Source organism: Equus quagga, chromosome 2 (assembly GCF_021613505.1).
Source record: "Equus quagga isolate Etosha38 chromosome 2, UCLA_HA_Equagga_1.0, whole genome shotgun sequence".
Classification (NCBI taxonomy): domain Eukaryota; kingdom Metazoa; phylum Chordata; class Mammalia; order Perissodactyla; family Equidae; genus Equus; species Equus quagga.
The window spans coordinates 27,853,345-27,872,818 of NC_060268.1; the positions used below are offsets into that span (position 1 = coordinate 27,853,345).

Here is a 19,474-nt window from a genome sequence, read left to right on the forward strand (position 1 = left end):
TTAAGAGTTAAGGGAGTAGAATAAAAATATTTGGATACATCAGAATATCTTCCTGTCCAAAATCTGTCCAAAGATTGACTAATGGTTTCTTAATTGATATGATTAATATAACAAAATAAAATACATTTAAAATTTTGCATTACATGACACAAGGTTATTCTTAGCATATAAAGTACTTCTATAAATCAATATACTGTTGAGAAAAGAGTAAAGGACAGAAATAGGCAATTCTCAAAAGAAAAATACAAATAACTGGTAAATGTATGAACTCTTTAGCCTTACCAGTAACGAAAGTGCTATTAGCTAAAGCAAATGCATCTTCAGAAGTAGGTGAGGGTCTTTATCCTGCACTGTCCTAGGAGAAAGACCCTGAATCTGAAAGAGGTGAGAATTTCAATCCAAGGGGGTTTTCCTCTGTTAGATGGCAGTGACCTTTAACTGACTCACCCTGGCATGAATAAATCATGCCCCAGAATGATCCATTTCCCTTTATTTTAACTCCATGCTCACTAAGAAACTGCTTACTGATTCTGCTTTCCAGAGAGACAGCTGCCCTGAACAGTGGCTCCAAATAGTCTCATGGCATGGAACAGCCACTGTCATAAAATAACAAATGAACATTCTGGTTTAAATATCAGTCCTTGGTGAATTTTGTTAGTGTGAGTCAGGTCTCTCACCACTGGGTATAATAACAAAGCCAATTTTCTTGACATGCAAGGCTGAGACCAGATCCTGGTCAGCAGTGACTGTACTAAATACAGGAAGTACCACATTACGAAATTTGCCTGTGTTCAGCCAGCTGCCCTGTTATGTAGACATCATCAAACTGCAACAAAGAATTTAGAGACTTTTAGAGAGAAATTACAGAAAAGGATGATGAGAGTTGAGCAATGAAGCTCTGTTATCTAACTAAAACTGTTATATAGGCCTGGGTTGAGGAAACAACCTTGAGAAAGGGAGTATTATGTCACCATGAGTACCAATGGTGACACGCTCTCATTCTCAAAACAGATTCAGAAATTGCTGGGCCCTGTTGAAACTCTCCAGAGAAATCAGAGAAAGATACTGACATGATGGAGGAAAAGAAGCTGCTAACCACATATAAAAACAACAAAGATGACAGGATAAAGAACAAGAGGGATAAGTTATATGCTGAGGACACAAGACGCATCTTCCAGACAGGTATACAGAAGGGAGCATAGGCATTGGCTGTGCAGCGGGTCCCAGGATGGGGAGAACAAAGCACTAAAACTTGCCAGATATTGGAAGGCCATGGCTTCTTAAAATACCTTCCAGCTGATTGATACGTCTGTTCTTGAGGTCTAGGAGTTGATTCAACCTCTCTAGTTTTTCTTTGTGATCTTTATTTTCATTATCGGCTTTTGTCACCACTGCCTCCAGTTCCTCCTGAAACAAAATAATGTCTGAACTTTTCTATCCCAGTGGCCCAGAACCAAAGAGTCCAGATTAAAAGGTGGCACTTGCTGGGTAATGGAGACTCCACTATCTCTTTAGCAGGGCAGACTGATCCACTAGAAAAAGTTTTGGGTTCCTCCCAGACCCCTCCAGGACCAGTTGTGCTATGAGCACCACAGATTAGTATTTTCCCGGGACTGGAAAAATTGGAACCCAGAAGCTTCACACCTGCCATTTTCATTAGCTGGCCCCTTCACTGGCTTCTATTACCAAGGTGCCATGGGCATGTGTGAGTCCTCAAGTTCTTCAAAGGACAGCACATTCTGTGTTTGCACAGGACGACATAACACCTTACATCAGCCCTAGAAACTCAGGTCTTGCTTCATTCCCAGCCTTTCAAGTGGTTCCCGTGGGCCCATGTATCTATCCCCTTTCTGTACCATCTTTTCTTGCACCTGATAACACACGTTGATTTTGCGCTGTAGAATAAGCATGTCTCTGGTCTTTTCTAGTTCCAGTGTGGTCTCTGCATGCAATACTTGCAACTCACTTAACATCTGAGACAGTTTGCTTTCTTCTTGGTTTTTTGGTTCACAGGGCTATAGAGAGAAAAGCAGTGGCAAAAGGGAGTATAAATATGATAGGTACAGTAATAACTATTCTCCCTACAGCAGTTGGTAATAGTAAAATACCAGCAGGAGAATCTACTCCAAAACATCCAAGAGGACTTGTGTCACTTCACAAGTTCTCTCTCCCCTAGTTCCTCCTGTTTAGTAGCAGCAGTGAGGAAGTTATTCAGCTTCTCATGGGTGTTGGCTCTTCAGCAGATCACATCAAGTCCTCATCTGAAAAAGATTCTAAATTTCATGAGCTGTAAAGGGTGGAAAAAATGTGTGGAGCTCATGAAGCTATCACCGCTCTCGGCCTTCCCATCTCCTTCCAAATATTGTCCTCAATCAGGACAAAATATCATTCAGTTAGTTTCCTAATCCTTTCATCTTTCCTAGGGATGTCTGCCAGAGATCCTTCTGTAGAGGGGACTTGCTGGATTACAGATGCTTTTACCTCTATCTGAGTGGTCTCTTGGAATAGAGCCGGGTGAGTGGCTGGTTCCGATTGCCTGTCAGGAGACTGGGAAATGGTGTCTTTATTTTGGAGGATCTCTATTTCCTGTTTATGCTTTTGAAGCAGGTTTGCAACTTCAAGCTTCAGATCGTTGTTTTGAGCTGGGGAAAAAATAATCCAGAAGGTTAAAACTCAGTAGTTATCAGTAACCATGGTTAAAGTTGGACCAAGTGTGAATTAAATTTTCCCACTAATGTTTAATTCATTTTATAAATTTGCCCTTAGAGAAGCAATTCTTTCTTATTTCTACAAAGGAGCTATAGCTTACTGACTCAGCAAACTGAGTTGACATGTGGACTCCAAAAACAAAACAAAAAACACCTGCAGAATTCTAGAGAGGAAGAGAGAACAACAACAACAACAAACAGCGCCAGCTGACTAACTGGGACAGCCTAAACTTTTTGACAGCACCATCCAAACCAGTATCTCCCCAACTCCATTCTGACTTCTACGCTATTGGCTCTCTGTGGCACCTGCCTCCACACCCACCCTAACCTGGAGGGAGGGAAGACGGGCACTTGGGCATTTCCACGTGGGTGTATGTGTGCATGCATGTGTGTGTGTGTATGAGTGTCCGTGTGTGTGTTTCAGGGAAGGAAGGGGGTCACTGTTTAGTGTGATCACTTCATTATCATGCATTCGAGAGGGGGTTAGATCAGATTACCTTGAAGTCTTTACCAGATTTCACTTGTACTTCATACATACTGCAAGATCCTTAGCATGGGCTCCTAAGCTTTATCCTTTTAGGGTTCCTGCTTCTATTTTTCTTGATGTAATATTTCTTTTCCTTTACTCTCCTATGTGAATATACCAGAATTTGATGAAATATAAGTTTGAGAAGAGTAAATATCAAGGTCCAAGCTGGCAAGAAAAAGTGAGACAAAGGTCCCTTTGACAGTATTTCAAAATCTTCAGAATAACTATCTATTGTGATCTAAGAGTGAGGACAGGGGAAAATGGTAGTGGTAACCAAGAGGAGTAATTTGCTTCTCAATTTCAGGTATCAACTGCTAAAAAAAGGCTCCAAATCATCTCTAAAACGATTGATAAGATAAGGCAGAGAAATTCATTTTCAACACTTTCAAAAATAAAGTGAAAGTTTAAAAACATAATAGGGGCCCCGTGGCCGAGTGGTTAAGTTCACGCGCTCGGCTTTGGCAGCCCAGGGTTTCACCAGTTCGGATTCTGGGTGCAGACCTAGCACCACTTGTCAAGCCATGCTGAGGCGGCATCCCACATAGCAGAAGTAGAAGGACCTATAACTAGAATATACAACTATGTACTGGGGGGGCTTTGGAAAGAAGAAAAAAATTTAAAAATTAAAGAAATAAGGGGCTGGCCCCGTGGCCGAGTGGTTAAGTTCGCGTGCTCCGCTGCAGGCAGCCCAGTGTTTCGTTGGTTCGAATCCTGGGAGCGGACATGGCACTACTCATCAAACCACGCTGAGGCGGCGTCCCACATGCCACAACTAGAAGGACCCACACCAAAGAATATACAACGATGTACTGGAGGGCTTTGGGGAGAAAAAGGAAAAAAAATTTTTTAAATCTTAAAAAAAATTAAAGAAATAAAAAATAAATTAAGAATTGGTATCCTCTCAAATGGACAGTCATTACAGAGGAAAAAGTATACACATGAGGTAGGTGTTATGCTTTTTTGACTGTAAATCTGATCTGATTGCTGAGTTTCTTATTCTACTTATCCATGACCCCTACAAAAACAGGATCAAGTGAGGGGATTGGAGAAATGCTGGCCCAGTTCCCTTCTCCCAAACCAGATGTAGAGGATGCCTCATCTGAGAGAGCTCTTCAAGGCCCGACCTACCTTTCTCTCTGGACAGTTGAAGTAAGACTTCTCTCTTCTCCTCCAGCTCAGCATCCAGCTTATCCTGCAACTGAGAGACTTTCTGCTGTAGCTGTTCTCCTACGAGCTCACTGCTCCAGTGAGGCTGGTTACTGCTGTCCAGCATGCTGAAAATGGGAAGCAAGTAAGGAGGGAGGGGAGAGTTGTCAGATGGATGCTCAAAGGTGTGTGATATGATGTCGTTATTACACATTTCAGCATCTCCTAGGCCTAGTTGCTCATTCATTCCCCTACATGTTTTTTCTGCCCTGCTTTATCTGTAACTGTCATTTACCAACTGCCTTGGAACTTTTGGGTCCTATCAAGGAATTCGTTAGTATCACTTCTGTTTAGGTCTCAAACATCCCATTGAGCAAAATAACCCAAGTTGTATCTATTTCCCAAGGAACTTCTTCAGTGTGATGGCTTTCTTTAGGCAGGGAACTATGTACCAAAACATTTTGAGGTCTGCTGGACTAGAAATGAGGAACAAAATGTTCCTCTTTCCCTTACTCCATTCCTTTATCTACTTTCACCAATGGCTAGTTTAGAGAATGCTTGCCTTTGAACTAGATTACAACTTACTACATTGAAGGACAGGAACTAAAGTTTTCAATAACCATACCCTGCACACCATTGTATCTAGCTGTCAGGGTAGACCCATCTTGAGTGTAAAACACACATGGCCGGTTCTTGATTATTTATACAAGTGAAGTGACATTGATAATCGAACAATTATTTTCTGCTTATGTCTGTCTGTTATTTATCATTTTAATAATTGTGGTCTAAAAACAACTTGACTAAGCTAGTATTAAGATTTATGGGCATTTCCTGGCCATAGATTATGTGATGATCCAAGAAGATAATGTTCTGAGTGATGAAGGGAAGAGGCCAATAGTAATGTTTGTCACAGGGGGTCTTCAAAGTGGATAATCCCCATACTACTTCATTTCACTGAGTTGAAAAGCATCAGTTGTTCCCAAGATACTCCCATACAACCTCCCCAATCTACCCCCTGCTGCCTTTAACTGAATCAGAAGGCACATTTAATTTTTTTAAACTTCCAAATATTTTTAATTCCAAAATTAACACATGAATGTATGCTTTTTGTGAAAAATTAAAATCATGTAGAAGTATATAGGATAAAAACGAAGGTGTCTCTTTGCCCTACTCCAATCCTTTCATCTCATTAAAAGTTTGTGGAGGGGCAGGCCCGGTAGCACAGTGGTTAAGTTTGTGAGCTCCGCTTCAGCACCCAGGGTTTGTAGGTTCGGATCCCAGGTGCAGACCTAGCACCACTCATCAAGCCACACTGTGGCAGCATCCCACAAAATTTAGAGGAAGATTGGCGCAGATGTTAACTCAGCAACAATCTTCCTCAAGCAAAAAGAGGAAGATTGGCAACAGATGTTTGCTCAGGGCCAATCTTCTTCACACACACACACACACACACAAAAGTTTGTGGATATACACACTCATGACATAAATTAGGTCAGAGTTAACATATGCTTTTGCAACTTGATTTTTCTTTTAACAATATATCTTAGGCATATAGGTCTACCTGATTTTTAACAGCTTCATAGTATTTCATTGTGGGGATGCAACATGATTTATTTAGTCAATCCCTTATCAAAGGAAGTTGGGATGGTTTCCAATTTTTTTAATATTACTAACAATGTGGTAATTAACATTCTTATTATAGAGATATCTTTTGCACATACATAAGAGGATGTCTTCAGTTTTGATTCCAAAAAATAGAATTGCTGGCACAAAAGATATCCATGTTTAACATTTTGATAGATAGTGTCAAGTTCTCTCCCAAAAAGACTGTCAAGTTATATTCTGATTAACAGTATTGAGTACAGTTTCCCCATATCCTTATCAACACTTGGTATTATTTTTAAAATTTGGAAGGCACTTTTCTTTTTTTTTTTTAAAGATTGGCACCTGAGCTAACAACTGTTACCAATCTTCTTTTTTTCCCTGCTTTTTCTCCCCAAGCTCCCCAGTACATAGTTGTATATTTTTTAGTTGTGAGTCCTTCTAGTTGTGGTATGTGGGACGCCACCTCAGCATGGCTTGATGAGCAGTGCCATGTCCACGCCTAGGATCCGAACCAGTGAAACCCTGGGCCACTGAAGCGGAGCACACGAACTTAACCACGTGGCCACGGAGCCAGCCCAGAAGGCACTTTTCTATAATTGTCTTTTATAACAAACAATCTCTGGGACCCAACCTTGGTACTCACTTTTCTAACAGTGTGTCATAATTGTCATTCAGCAACTGTCGTTCTTTTTCCAAATCTTCAATTCTCTCCTGAAACTAAGAATGACAGTAGACTGCCTGAGATAAAATTTTAAAAATCTATTGCCTTGCACAAGTTTTCCCTTTTCCATTGCAGGATGGGTCCTGGGTGGGAGGTTTTCTATGCTCCTCTCCCATGCCTATGAGGAGCTATCCAAATAGAAAGACCTGAACCAATTGAAGATGTCATGGAAACATTTATTGGAATTAATGAGGATTCTCTGAAGTAAATTTTCATGATGTCTGGGTTTCTACTGTTAGGGAAGTAGCAGAACGTTATAGTTGGGCAAAGACTTTGGAGAACAGACATAAGTCTAAAGCCCAGTTTTCCCCTAATGGAGTAATCTTGAGCAAATTATTTAACCACTTGGAGCCTCATTTTTCTCATTTCAAAAAATGAAATGCCCATTTTGTTGCTAAGATACACTTTTTAACATCTCTGAAATGGAATGTAACTTACAATTCCTGGTATCTTTCAATTATTGTTGTTATTTACCTCCTTCAGTGTTGTCTGCAGGATGGACACGTCTTCCAGTTGGCTCTTCAAGCTCACAGCCTTCTTGCTCTCCTCCTTCAGCTCTGCCCTGAGCTCATTCACTTGGCTAAGGAGGGCATCATGGGCTGTACCCAGAATTCCCTGATTCTGGGGCAAAAGGAAAGTTGCTCTGGGGATGGCCATATCACTCAGCAGGAGTGGTCTCAAGATATCAGCAACCTTAGCCTTCCCGAGTGGATATCACAAAGAATAGCTTTGATTAATAGCACGTTGCCTTTGCACTGTAAACTGACCTTGTTTTTCACCCCAGCATTTCTCAGGAAGTATCATTTCCCTTTTGGTGTGGATTTTCCACTCTGGGAAACTGTAATTCATAATTGGAGGTTTAACTTTCCCAAGATTCAAATTAAACCCTAACTCTAAATGAAGTGTCACCTTTCACAGCTGATTTTATTTTCTAAGCTATTTGAATGCTTTTTATGTTGATGTGCTCCTCCCTCTGCACCTAGCAAAATGACATGTTAATTCTAGAAGTTAAGTGTGCGCTCTTCTGGTGTATGCCTCTGGTGAGGAACAGCTGTGGCTCGTCATGCTGGGAACTCTCCCTTAGTGACTGTTAATCACAGACATTCACCCAGCTTCACTTGCACCCCACTCACAGGGGTGAATAGGGCCAAATATTTAACAACACCAGAGAAGATTTGCAATACTTTTTTTTTTTTTTAAAGATTTTATTTTTTCCTTTTTCTCCCCAAAGCCCCCCGGTACATAGTTGTGTATTCTTCGTTGTGGGTTCCACTAGTTATGGCATGTGGGACGCTGCCTCAGCGTGGTCTGACGAGCAGTGCCATGTCCACGCCCAGGATTCGAACCGACGAAACACTGGGCCACCTGCAGTGGAGCGCGCGAACTTAACCACTGGGCCACAGGGCCAGTCCCTGCAATACTTTTTTATCTCGCCACCTCACACACGTTAGAGGAATAGTCTTAAGTGTTTTTGAGGAAATGCTATAATTCTCTCTAGCAATAGGCTGAAAAATACTATTCCAAATATTCTCAACTAGGATCTCATATTTCAATTTTTATGAAAACAGTGAAATAAGTATCTTCTGATAATATTAATTGTATCATTTGTCTTAATAGAAATTATATGACCTATTAACTTTGATTTAGTTGGCTAAATTCTGATGTTATGTTACTGGAAAATGAACATAGATTTCTTTGGGTTTGATTACTTAGAAACAAAGATTCAAGGAATCTTTATCAAGTACCTTCTGGAGCAGAGTTTCATATGCCTGAAAGAAAGAAAGAAATATTATTCTACTGATAGATCAACTTGATTTTTTTTAATTTTTATCTCTGTAATACAAATGTTTAAATATTTATTTTAAAAGACGTTATAAAAAATTCCCATGAATCAAGTCAATTTGTGTACCAGTTTACTAATTGCTGCTACTTTTCCCCTGCCCTAGCTTGCCAGGTAGTCTGTGAACATAATAGATCACACATTTCTTTAAAAAGGATAAAAGCCATTTATTCAAATTTGCATTGCACTCGATGCAAAATTTTATGCAAAAAATATACTTATTTTCAGATTAGGTGCTATCTCTTACTCAGCTGCCTCAGAAAGGTCTCTTTCCTTTCTAAATAGAAATAGAAAAAGCAATAACCAAACTAAGGACAGCTACTATTGGTTGAGCAGTTACTATGTGTTATATGTTACTATGTGTTTCATTATCTGTTACATTGCAATCATTATATTTACTTCATATATATTATCTCATTTAATCCACAGAAAATCTGAGGGGTATGTATTATTACCTAAACTTTAAAATGAGAAACCCAAAGGTCAAAGAGCTAAGTCAGTTGCTCAGAATCACATAGCTATCCAGAGGTAGAGGCAGAACTTTACTTCAGCCTGTCTGACTCCAGAGTCTGTGCTATTCACCACCATATTGTACTGCTAAGGGACTAAGAAAATGCAGATTTATTTTAGTATATGTGAAGAAAGCATGACTAGAAAGCTAAATTACTAAAGAAAAGCAAATTGTAAAAACATTGTGGGTGATTATCCTCCATTTTAGGTCATCTCTACCACAACCACTAACTTAGGTAAGAACATTTAATTTAGAATGGCTTTCTTCCTTTTTTCCTTTAACATAATGGAGGAATAGATGAATTAAAAAAAAATCTAATCCCACAAATACAGTAATTTACCCATACAATTTTAAATTATCTTCCTTCCCATATTTCCACATGTTTTAAGTGCTACCAAATTAACTAAATCAAAAGAATGCAGGCATATGCATAGTTCTCTACACAACAGAGGTTTGAAGGTTGGCCTTGTAAAGATGCATGTAGTCCCTATCAGAACAGAAGTGCCACGGGCAGCGCTAACTGTGGCCAATCTCAATGAATGGCACCACCCTCTTTTTAATCATCCAGCTAGAGACCCAGGAGTTCTCTTTCATTGCTCCTTTTCCCTCACTCACTCCCCTTTGGTGATGAAGTCCATTCTTCTCCTTCCTGGGCCTCTCCAGTGCAGTCCTTCTGTGGCCTCTTTCACTGCCTCGGTGGGACCCTCTCGTGTCTCCCTTGGACCCCTGCACTAGTCTTTTACCTGATTTCTTTGTCTCCAGTCTTGTACCAGCCAACCTACCATTCAGTCTGCTGCCAGACGATCTTTCCTTGTAGTTTTGTAAATTTTGAGAAGTTGAAAGTTTCAGAAAAGTATAAAGACTATAATAACAGTTATGTATAATCTGACTACCCAGAATTAATAATCATTAGTGCTTTATAGTAGTTTTTCAAAAGTATTATTTCTCTATTAAAATTTATCTCAAAAATATTTCAGACATGGAAAAAAGGCAAAGTGATCTCTTTAGGGAAAAAGATTGTGTTATCAACTTGCTTAAAACCTTTCTGCAGCTCTCCATTCTCTATAGGATAAAGTCTAAATTCCTGACAAGGCTCCATGACTTGCTCCCTGAGGTTTCTCACCTCTGTTCCTTGGCCTATAGCTCTCCTCTCCTGGAAAGCCCTCCCGTCTCTTGCATATCATTAGCACCTGCTGATCTTGCAGTATCCCAGTATTATACTTCCTTGTGATTCCTTTTTGGATCCTGCATCCACCCTCTAGTGGATCTGACTGCTCTCTTTTGTGTCCCCCACACCCTGTATGTGGATACTTGTTTACCTCTTGTTCTCTCACTCCCGTAAGATCCTTGAAGGCAGGAGCTGTCTTACTTATCTTTCTGATCCTTGTAACCCAGTGCTTTGCATGACTCCTGGTACTTAGTAAATAATTATTCAATAAAAGAATGGTGCCCATCTATCACTTATCGATTTTCTATTCTCACCATTCAGGTATGAGTTTCTATTGTGTGGTAATGAGAAAAGAGTGTGAGCCTCGGTGCCAGAGAAACCTGGACTCAAAGCCTGCTCTGCCTCTTACTATTTTTACGACTTGAGCAAGTTACTTAGCTTCTTTGAGGCTCGGTGCCTTCATTCGTTAAATGTACTTACTTTGAGGGTTGTTCTCAGGCTTAAACAAGGTTTTGACTGTAAGTCCCTAAGACAGAGCCCAGCACATAGAGAGTGCTCAGTAAAGGCTGGTTTCCTTTCCTTTCCCTGTGACTGCTCTTGGCTTCCCAACTTAATTACATTCTGGCTGTGGCCCTTGGCTGGGCCCGTAACCCTGACACAATCAACCCCACTTAATTCCACTGTAGCAGGCAGAGATTGAGCCTTCTTCCTAAAAGAGAGATAATGGGAAGTACTGGGAAAAGAATGAACTCTGAGTTGCAAGGCTTGGATTTGAATAGCACCTATAAATTGTGTGACCTGACACAAGTACCTCAGTTTCTCTCAATTGTGGTCTCCCAAGTGTGAAATGGAGAAAATAATACTAATCTCTTAATTAATTGGGTTTTTTCCCCCAAAAAAGCACAGCTGATGATGGCAACTCACCTCTTGAACTTCTGTTAATTGTGTTTTTGTCACTACCAATAAGGTATTCCTTTCATGTAAGAGCTTCTTAAGTCGAATCAGCTCTATATTTTCCTTAATGGAAGCTCTGGAGAAAGAAGACAGTGAGGAAACATTCTGTCTTCAAAAGGACAGAGTTAAGCAACTTTTCCTCCTGACTCTGCACCAATTAAGAACATCTTCCTCTTGCCTCTTCCTTTCCTATCTCCCCCACAACACCAGAAGGAGGACATGTACATAACCTCCAAAAAGTAATCTCCTTTCTCTCATTTCCCTTCACATCAGCTGAGATTTGATAGAGAGACCACCAAATTTAAACTCTGTGTTCTGAGAAAACATGATCGCTATTTTTAAAATTATGGTGCTCACAGTTTCCCTTAAACCTAGCAAAGTCCAGCTAGGTCCGAGACTGGTTTCCTTAGAGGAACCAGGGAGGTGTGGATATGGACGGGGGACACAAAGGAAGATCATTATTTCTACACCCAGGAGATCATGTTTTCCTTATCATTTGAAAAGTATTGGGGAGGATTTAGGCTCACTAGACTCAATCTCGGTGATTACCAGTCTTAGCTGCTTATTAGAAGCATCTGGAGAGATCTTTAAAGTTACACTACCTGAACTCCATGCCCAAATAATTGAAAGAGACTATCTGGGGTGGGCCGCAGGCATCTGTGGTTTTAAGTGCCTCCAGGTTGAAAACTTATGTCCACACAAAAACCTGCACATGGATGTTTACATCAGTTTCGTTCATAATTGCCAAAACTTGAAAGCTACCAAGATGTCCTTCAGTAGGTGAATGGATAAATAAACTCTGGTACCTCCAGATAATGGAACATTATTCAGTGCTAAAAAGAAATGAGCTATCAAGCCATGAAAAGACATAGAGGAAACTTAAATGCATATTGTTAAGTGAAAGGATCCAATCTAAAAAGGGTATAGACTGTATGATTCCAACTATATAACATTCTGGAAAAAGGCAAAGTCATGGAGGCAGTAAAAAGATCAGTGGTGTCAGGGGTAAGAGGGTAAGGGAGGGATGAATAGGCAGAGAACAGAGGATTTTCAGGGCAGTGAAACTATTGTGTATGATACTAAAATGATGGATACACATCATTATGTATTGTCTAAACCCATAGAATGTACAACACAAACAGTGAACCCTAAGGTAAACTATGATCTTTGGATGATAATGATGTGTCAGTGTAGGTTCATCCACTGAAACAAATGTACCACTGTGGTGTGGGATGTTGATAGTGGAGAACGCTGTGTAGGGGGGGAAAGGAGAGTATATGGGAAATCTCTGTACTTTCTGCTCAATTTTGCTATGAACCTAAAACTGGTCTAAAAAATAAAGTCTATTTTTTAAAAAGTTCTCCAGGACTGATGTACAGTGAGGGCTAAAAATCCCTATCTAGTGATGAGGATGACATAGTTTTCCTTCCCTGAAGCGAAGGAACAAATCTTTTATGGTACATAAGCATCCTCTTGAGGTATACCCATTTCTTAACCCATGTGGGACTCCAGGTCTACTTCTCAGATTGAATTTAATCCCAAGCATTCTCTTTTCCTCTGAGATGGTGGAAAGGTGCAAATAAGAATCTCTTTTTCAGTTCATTATGGCTTGAGGCATGGAATGCCACACTCTTACCGAAGCTCTGTGGCCTTCTGAGCACACTCAAAAGAGCTTCTGTGTTCAAAATTTTCATCTTTGGACCACATTTTCTCAGGAGACTTAGGTGGTTCCTCCACTTGCATAGTATTGCTGGTCATAATGTGGGCACTGTTAGGCATGCATAGACCAATGAGTTTAGTTATAATTATGACTTTTCTGAAAAAAATTATACTGTTAGAATTAGAAACATTAAACACAAAAGAAGAAATAGAAACTGCTGTTATAGGGGTCTAGAATTGGGCTCTCACATAAATAAAAAGAAATTGAAGGAGTCAGTAATCTTGGTGTGTGTGGAGGATAATCTTACAAAATATAGCTTTCAAGTGTCAGAAATACAAATGAATTATGACCTAAGGGATGAAAATATAAAGGGAAAGAGAGGGAATACCTTCAATTAAGGAAAGGGCCTTTATTTTCCTTTCTTTGGAAGACACAGAGATGTTTATTTTCCATTTTTAAGCAATCAAGTTGGAATTTGACCTAGAGTTGACTTTCATCTTCTCTGATTATGCAAGAAAGACTCAAAATGCCAACATTCACTTGTTCCCTAAATGATGTATTTCTAATTAAATCTGAAAGAGTAAGAGCACAGGATAAATGAAAAGAACTCACAGTTCACAGGGTTCTCTGGATATTTCACCTCTGTTTTTCTCATGTGTCTCATGTTCCTTGAAAGTGGGAGGGGCTGTGTAGCTCAGTCTGCCCCTTGGCTCTGAAAGTTCAGACAGAAGATGCAGACTCTGGCAACAGATTTCTCCAGAACACCAAGTGCTAGAACTGGAACACCAAGTGCTGGAAGTAGGGAGCCTTGAGACCTGGGGGGAATCCCTTTATGACCACTGATCCCAGAGGAGAGGTCTTAGTCTTTACTCTTGCATAGATATGCAACTACAGATTTAATAAGTCAGCGGGACTACAGACTCTCAAGTGTGAGTATAAATGCGAAGAAGAAAGGTGCAAGCTTGGCCAGGGCAGGGACTGTGTCTAACTCTAATGCATCTTTATCTCTGTATATATCTTTTCTATAATTGGTACTCAATAATGCTGAAGTTAAACCAAATTGAAATTTAGACATTTAATTTTTGTACTCAGCTATTTTTGCAAAGATTTGGTTGGCTCAGATAGGGAGCTTGAAAATATAGGACTGTGCTAAACAAAACCTAACACTGAAACCACAGGGTGAAGACACTCCATTCCCATGGACCTAAATCAGGGATAAGTAGGCAAAGTGAAGGAATTTACACACAGTATTTTATTTAATTCAATGTTGGATTTCATAGCAGCCAGAGACTCTTAGCCACTTGGAATACAGGAAGAGAAGAAACTGCAACTCCTCACTTACAGCCTGACCTCTAGGCCTGGCCTTCAGGAATGGGCTTTGGGAATCTCTGAAAACACAGAACTGCATGCAAAGTTTTGTCTATGTGTATGTGAATTTTTCTTGGGAGGGGATCTAGCTTTGATCATGGTTTCAATGTAGTCCATTTCCCCTAAAAGGCTAAGAATCCCAGTTTTAGAGGCATGACCACTTAGTCCAAAGTCCCAGAGTCCCAGAGTCCCAGTAGAGGGACCTGTCTTAAGATCACTACCTCTCACACCTGAGGGAGACATCAATGTTATCTTGTATCTGTTTTCCAGACTCGGGGCAGAACTTAAGCAGCAAAGTTCCTGTTTCCGTTGTCTGATTCTCCCTCAACAATACTTCGAGGTAAACTAAGAATTGGACCTGCCATTCCACTCAGGAGAAAAATATTTTAAGGAGGTAGAAAGGAATGAGGACAAGAGAACAAAAGGACACAATGGGTGGTGAGCAGAATAAAGCAGTGAGCAGAAAAATGCGGCTGGCAAATCTCTCCTTCCCAGTATTTTAGCTCTTCGGGGACTTTGCCCTGAACCTCACCCGTCTTGGGTTTCTCCGGCACCCGCGCACCGGCGGTGTGGAGCTGTCTGTGTCCCACAGGGACACGAGGCTGGGGGCGGCGGGGGACAGGGGGACCGACGCGCTGGAACTGCAGCTGCAGCCCGTGCGTTAGGGGACGCTGGTGCTTGTGGGGTCGCTGCCGCCACCCTGCGCTCCAACTCTGCCTTGCGGGCTCCGAGAGCTGCTCCACCGCCGCCACCTCTGCCCTGGGGTACCGGCCCGCAGCGGTCAACCGGAGCAAGGCTGTCCTCATCCTATGGGCAAAAACAGAGCTGGTGGCACGTGTTTCTCCTTCTATGACAGTTATTATGTCTATAGTTCATTTGGTGGAAAATAATCTGAATTGATCTCTGATAAAAATTTATCTACTGTGGTCCATTATTTACACTTTTAAAAAAATTAATTTTTTGTCCCCAATACACTGTAAACTTTTTCAGGACAGGGACATCGTGGTGTCTGTCCTTGTCCAATCTGTTGCAGCGATCACACTCATCTTAATAAAAAATGTTGGAGCACTCTCAATACATATTGTGTGTATATTTATTTCCAAATCATATACATTTACTTCTGTACTAATAAATTATAGTCATTATAAAACATAAATAAAAATACTATTTTTTAAAAGAGAAGATAATGAAATATAAGTAGAAATGTTAATACGTACTTCTCCCACCCCAATAGTCTGCACACCCCTGTATATGTGCCCGACTTTAAGGATTACTCCTCTACAGTCCCTCGTATACACCGACCCTTACCTATAGCGGATAGTCAACTACTATGTGTTATCTTGACCTAAACTCATGCTTTTTACCATTACCATCAGATTCTGTGGTCCCACTGCCTGCTGGTTCTGACATTTACTGACTATGTAGCCTTGGGCATGCCATTAACCTTTGTACTCAGTTTCCTCTTCTACGAATAAAGATAAAAATAGTCCCTGCGTCATTAGATTGTTAAGAGGATTCAATAAGTTAATATATGTAAAGTACTTTGAACAGTGATGGTGCATTGTAAGCACTGGAGGAGTTAGCCATTGTTAGTATATATTACTATATCCAGATAAAGAAATCAAGACATAAAATAGCTAGGTAACTTGCCCAAAGTCAGAGGGGTGGAATCCAATTTAGCCACTTCATATCTATAATCTTAGGTACTTTTTGGTTATCCACAAAGAAGCAAGAATTTTTGCCCCATGCAACCTTCTGACTTTCACCAGATTCTGAAGTTCTCACGATATAAAAGAGTCCCCAGCTCTGAAGAGTGCTGGCATACAACGGCAGCCTGCAATCCTTTAGATTCTAAATGAAGCTCTGGACCCTCCTGGGGATTACCAATGAGATAGCAAAAAGCTGTTCTTGATATTGGGGAATTGGTCTGACACAGCTAGTCCTCGTGCTGTTTGAAGATGGCCTGGAGCTCATATTGTCCTGTTGGACATAATGTCATGGAATACCAACATCACACAAGGCCACTCCGAGACCACAATAGAATGATACAAAACAAAGCCACTGCACAATTTTGTCTAAGCACAGACAAAAACAAGGTGATCGTGCCACCCACAAAATACCAAACACCCTCCTTTCCTAGTTAATACGACTGATTGCTACTTCTTTATCAATTACGACTTTAGTCTCACTCTAGTCTATCCTCCCAGGAAGTAAGATTTATTGAGATATGCAGACACAGAGTCGCCTCTGCTTTCGGACAGTACCAAATCTGGGGCAAACTTCCGTTACCTTGGACCTTCCCTTAAATCACACAAAGGAAGCCCAAATCCTCTAACACTTTCTTTCTAACACATTCTTACCGCGATGCCTTTAGTTTACCACGGTGTGCATTTTCTCAAGGTGCAACAGTAACAAACCCAACTTGCTCAGCTACAGGTGTGTTCCTCATGGTCTTTGACTGGAAGGCACTGGCAGCAATATCTTCAAAATGTGTCCTAGAGATAAACCCCGGACTTTCCCATTCTCCCCATCTGTTTATCTACCCCATCTCAGATTCCTCTCCAGGTCTACATGCAAAAGATAACACTTTTGAAAGCCAATCCCTAAGGCCGCTGTATATAGTATATTTTGGAGTTATGAGCTTTCAGCTCTGCCACTCACTCACTAGCTGCTACCTTGGGCAAGTTACTTAACCTCTTTGTGCTTGCTTTTCCTTTTTTTTTTTTTTTTTAAAGATTTTATTTTTTTTCCTTTTTCTCCCCAAAGCCCCCAGGTACATAGTTGCATATTCTTAGTTGTGGGTCCTTCTAGTTGTGGCATGTGGGACGCTGCCTCAGCATGGTTTGATGAGCAGTGCCATGTCCGCGCCCAGGATTTGAACTGACGAAACACTGGGCCGCCTGCAGCGGAGCGCGCGAACTTAACCACTCGGCCACAGGGCCAGCCCCTTGCTTTTCCTTTTTTTAAAAAGACTTTATTTTTCCTTTTTCTCCCCAAAGCCCCCCAGTACATAGTTGTGTACTTTTAGTTGTGGGTCCTTCTAGTTGTGCCATGTGGGATGACCCCTCAGCATGATGAGCAGTGCCATCTCTGCACCCAGGATCCAAACCGGCGAAACCCTGGGCCGCCGAAGCAGAGCACGCGAACTTAACCACTCGGCCACGGGGCTGGCCCCATCATTTTCCTCTTAATAATACTTTTTTCATAGTATTAAGTGAGTTAATGGTATTTATATTAAGTTAGTTAATACATACAAGGCACTTATAACATGCCCACACATAGTAAATGATCAATACGATTTTTAGTTTTGTTTTGTAAATAAAAACCTTTCTCTTACTTGCCCCTGCAGCCTTTGTTCCTCTGAGATTTTGGCCATTCTCCCTGTCCCCATTCTCTCTTTTGTGACCAAGGCAGACGCCTGCCCAATCTCTTGCTCTGTGGACTGAAACAGCTCTGATGGTGCTTTGTGGCCTATGGTCACAGTTTATTATGTGTTTGGCAAGAAAACAGAATAAAGCAATATTTCTTCAAAAATTATTTTTGGAGTTAACCATCCTTGACATTTGAATTGTTTTTTCATGCAGACTTCTCAGGAAAACGTATTCTTTTTGGTTTAGTGTAGTATAGGCTTGGTGTAGATACAACTTTTTTTTTTTTTTGAGGAAGATTAGCCATGAGCTAACATCTGCCACCAATCCTCCTCTTTCTGCTTTAGGAAGATTGGCCCTGAGCTAACATCAGTGCCCATCTTCCTCTACTTTATATGTGAGATGCCTGGGGATGTCTGCCACAGCATGACTTGATAAGCGGTGTGTAGGTCCGCGTCCCGGATCCTGGCGGCGAACCCCAGGCCACGGAAGCAGAGCCCGGGAACTTAACCGCTCCGCCACTGGGCCAGCCCCTAGATACAACTTTTAAAGACTTAAGCACTCTAGGTACCTTTTGATCTCATCCTGTTGCTTCCAAGAAAGCTCCTTCACCAACAAGTGCTCTTCACGAAGACGAAACAAACTGTCCTCCAGTTCTTCCCGGCTCATCCTGCTCAAGGGTGGTTGAGTTTTCATATTCTTACCTAAAGTCCCGGGGGAGGGGAAATGGGGATTATTTTTACATGTAATTTTTTTAACCCATCAGGTCTCTCATCACGTCTTGTCCAGAGGAAATGAATCTATCTTGAGTCAAGTGTTTAAGAGGAAATTCAGGAAGTGTACGAAATGTGTACTTATGGACCTCTTTACCATTCCATTTGTCTCCTGGACATGGAATATCATTCCATATCATTCCAGCATATGACTCAATCTCCTGTCTAGAAAGTACATTCTCTTTATAAAAATATCAAATAGGGCTTTTAGTCGTCTTGATTTTTATTTTCAATCCAGTCTTCTATTTTTTCCCCTATTAGATAATTTTGGACTTGGACAAGGATTGTGCCCACATCTGTCTTCAAATCCCCAGAAAGGAAAAGGATAGAAACATTTCTGGATCACGAAGAGTCATCTCATTTGTTTTTGCGGTCTGAAGAAATTGTTCCCAAAGCTGCATCCTTGGAACAGAGCCTCTGCTTGATCTGAGAAGAGGAAACTATAGCACACTTTTGAGTGTCTTGGTGTTCACCAGCCCCGGGCCAGCTCTGATCTCATGGGAACCATCCTAAAACCCAGAGCTCAAAATACAGCTCCTTCCCTGGAAGAAAGAGAGCTCAGAACCTTAGTCTCAGAACCACCTCAGCCACCACTACTACCTCTCTAATCTATCCTTTGGAAATGATAAGTAAGTTTTTTTTTTTTTGAGGAAGATTAGCCCTGAGCTAACTGCTGCCAATCCTCCTCATTTTGCTGAGGAAGACTGGCCCTGAGCTAACATCTATGCCCATCTTCCTCTGTTGTATATGTGGGATGCCTGACACAGCATGGCATACCAAGCGGTGCCATGTCCGCACCCAGGATCTGAACCTGCGAACCCCAGGCTGCTGAAGCGGAACATGCGCACTTAACCGCTGCGCCACCAGGCCAGCCCCAACAAGTAAGTTTTTTAAGAAACAGCTTTATTGAAGTATAATCGACATGTAATACACTGACCATATTTAAAGTGTAAAATTTGATTAATTTTGACATATGTGTATACCTGTGAAACCATCACAACTAAGATAATAAGCATATCCATCACCACTCTTTCCTTGTACCCCTTTGTAATCCATTCCTCCCCACCTCATTCTAGCTCCAACTCCCACCTCTGTCCTAGACAACCACCGATATGCTTTATGT

The 19,474-nt window shown here is 41.1% G+C and overlaps 1 protein-coding gene across 1 annotated transcript in view; it reads right to left on the bottom strand.

The window, feature by feature from the left end:
- Nucleotides 1-19,474, bottom strand: part of RPGRIP1 (RPGR interacting protein 1) — a 64,398-nt gene that overhangs the window by 33,565 nt on the left and 11,359 nt on the right. Inside the window, exons 2-13 of the mRNA XM_046652712.1 lie at nt 18,150-18,282; nt 14,743-15,017; nt 13,455-13,554; nt 12,819-13,031; nt 11,153-11,258; nt 8,455-8,478; nt 7,184-7,330; nt 6,632-6,705; nt 4,366-4,511; nt 2,482-2,642; nt 1,872-2,015; nt 1,257-1,407 (exon numbers count right to left, since the gene is read on the bottom strand). Coding sequence (XP_046508668.1) covers nt 1,257-1,407; nt 1,872-2,015; nt 2,482-2,642; nt 4,366-4,511; nt 6,632-6,705; nt 7,184-7,330; nt 8,455-8,478; nt 11,153-11,258; nt 12,819-13,031; nt 13,455-13,554; nt 14,743-15,017; nt 18,150-18,282 — 1,674 coding nt within the window. The remainder of the gene's footprint in view (nt 1-1,256; nt 1,408-1,871; nt 2,016-2,481; nt 2,643-4,365; nt 4,512-6,631; nt 6,706-7,183; nt 7,331-8,454; nt 8,479-11,152; nt 11,259-12,818; nt 13,032-13,454; nt 13,555-14,742; nt 15,018-18,149; nt 18,283-19,474) is intronic.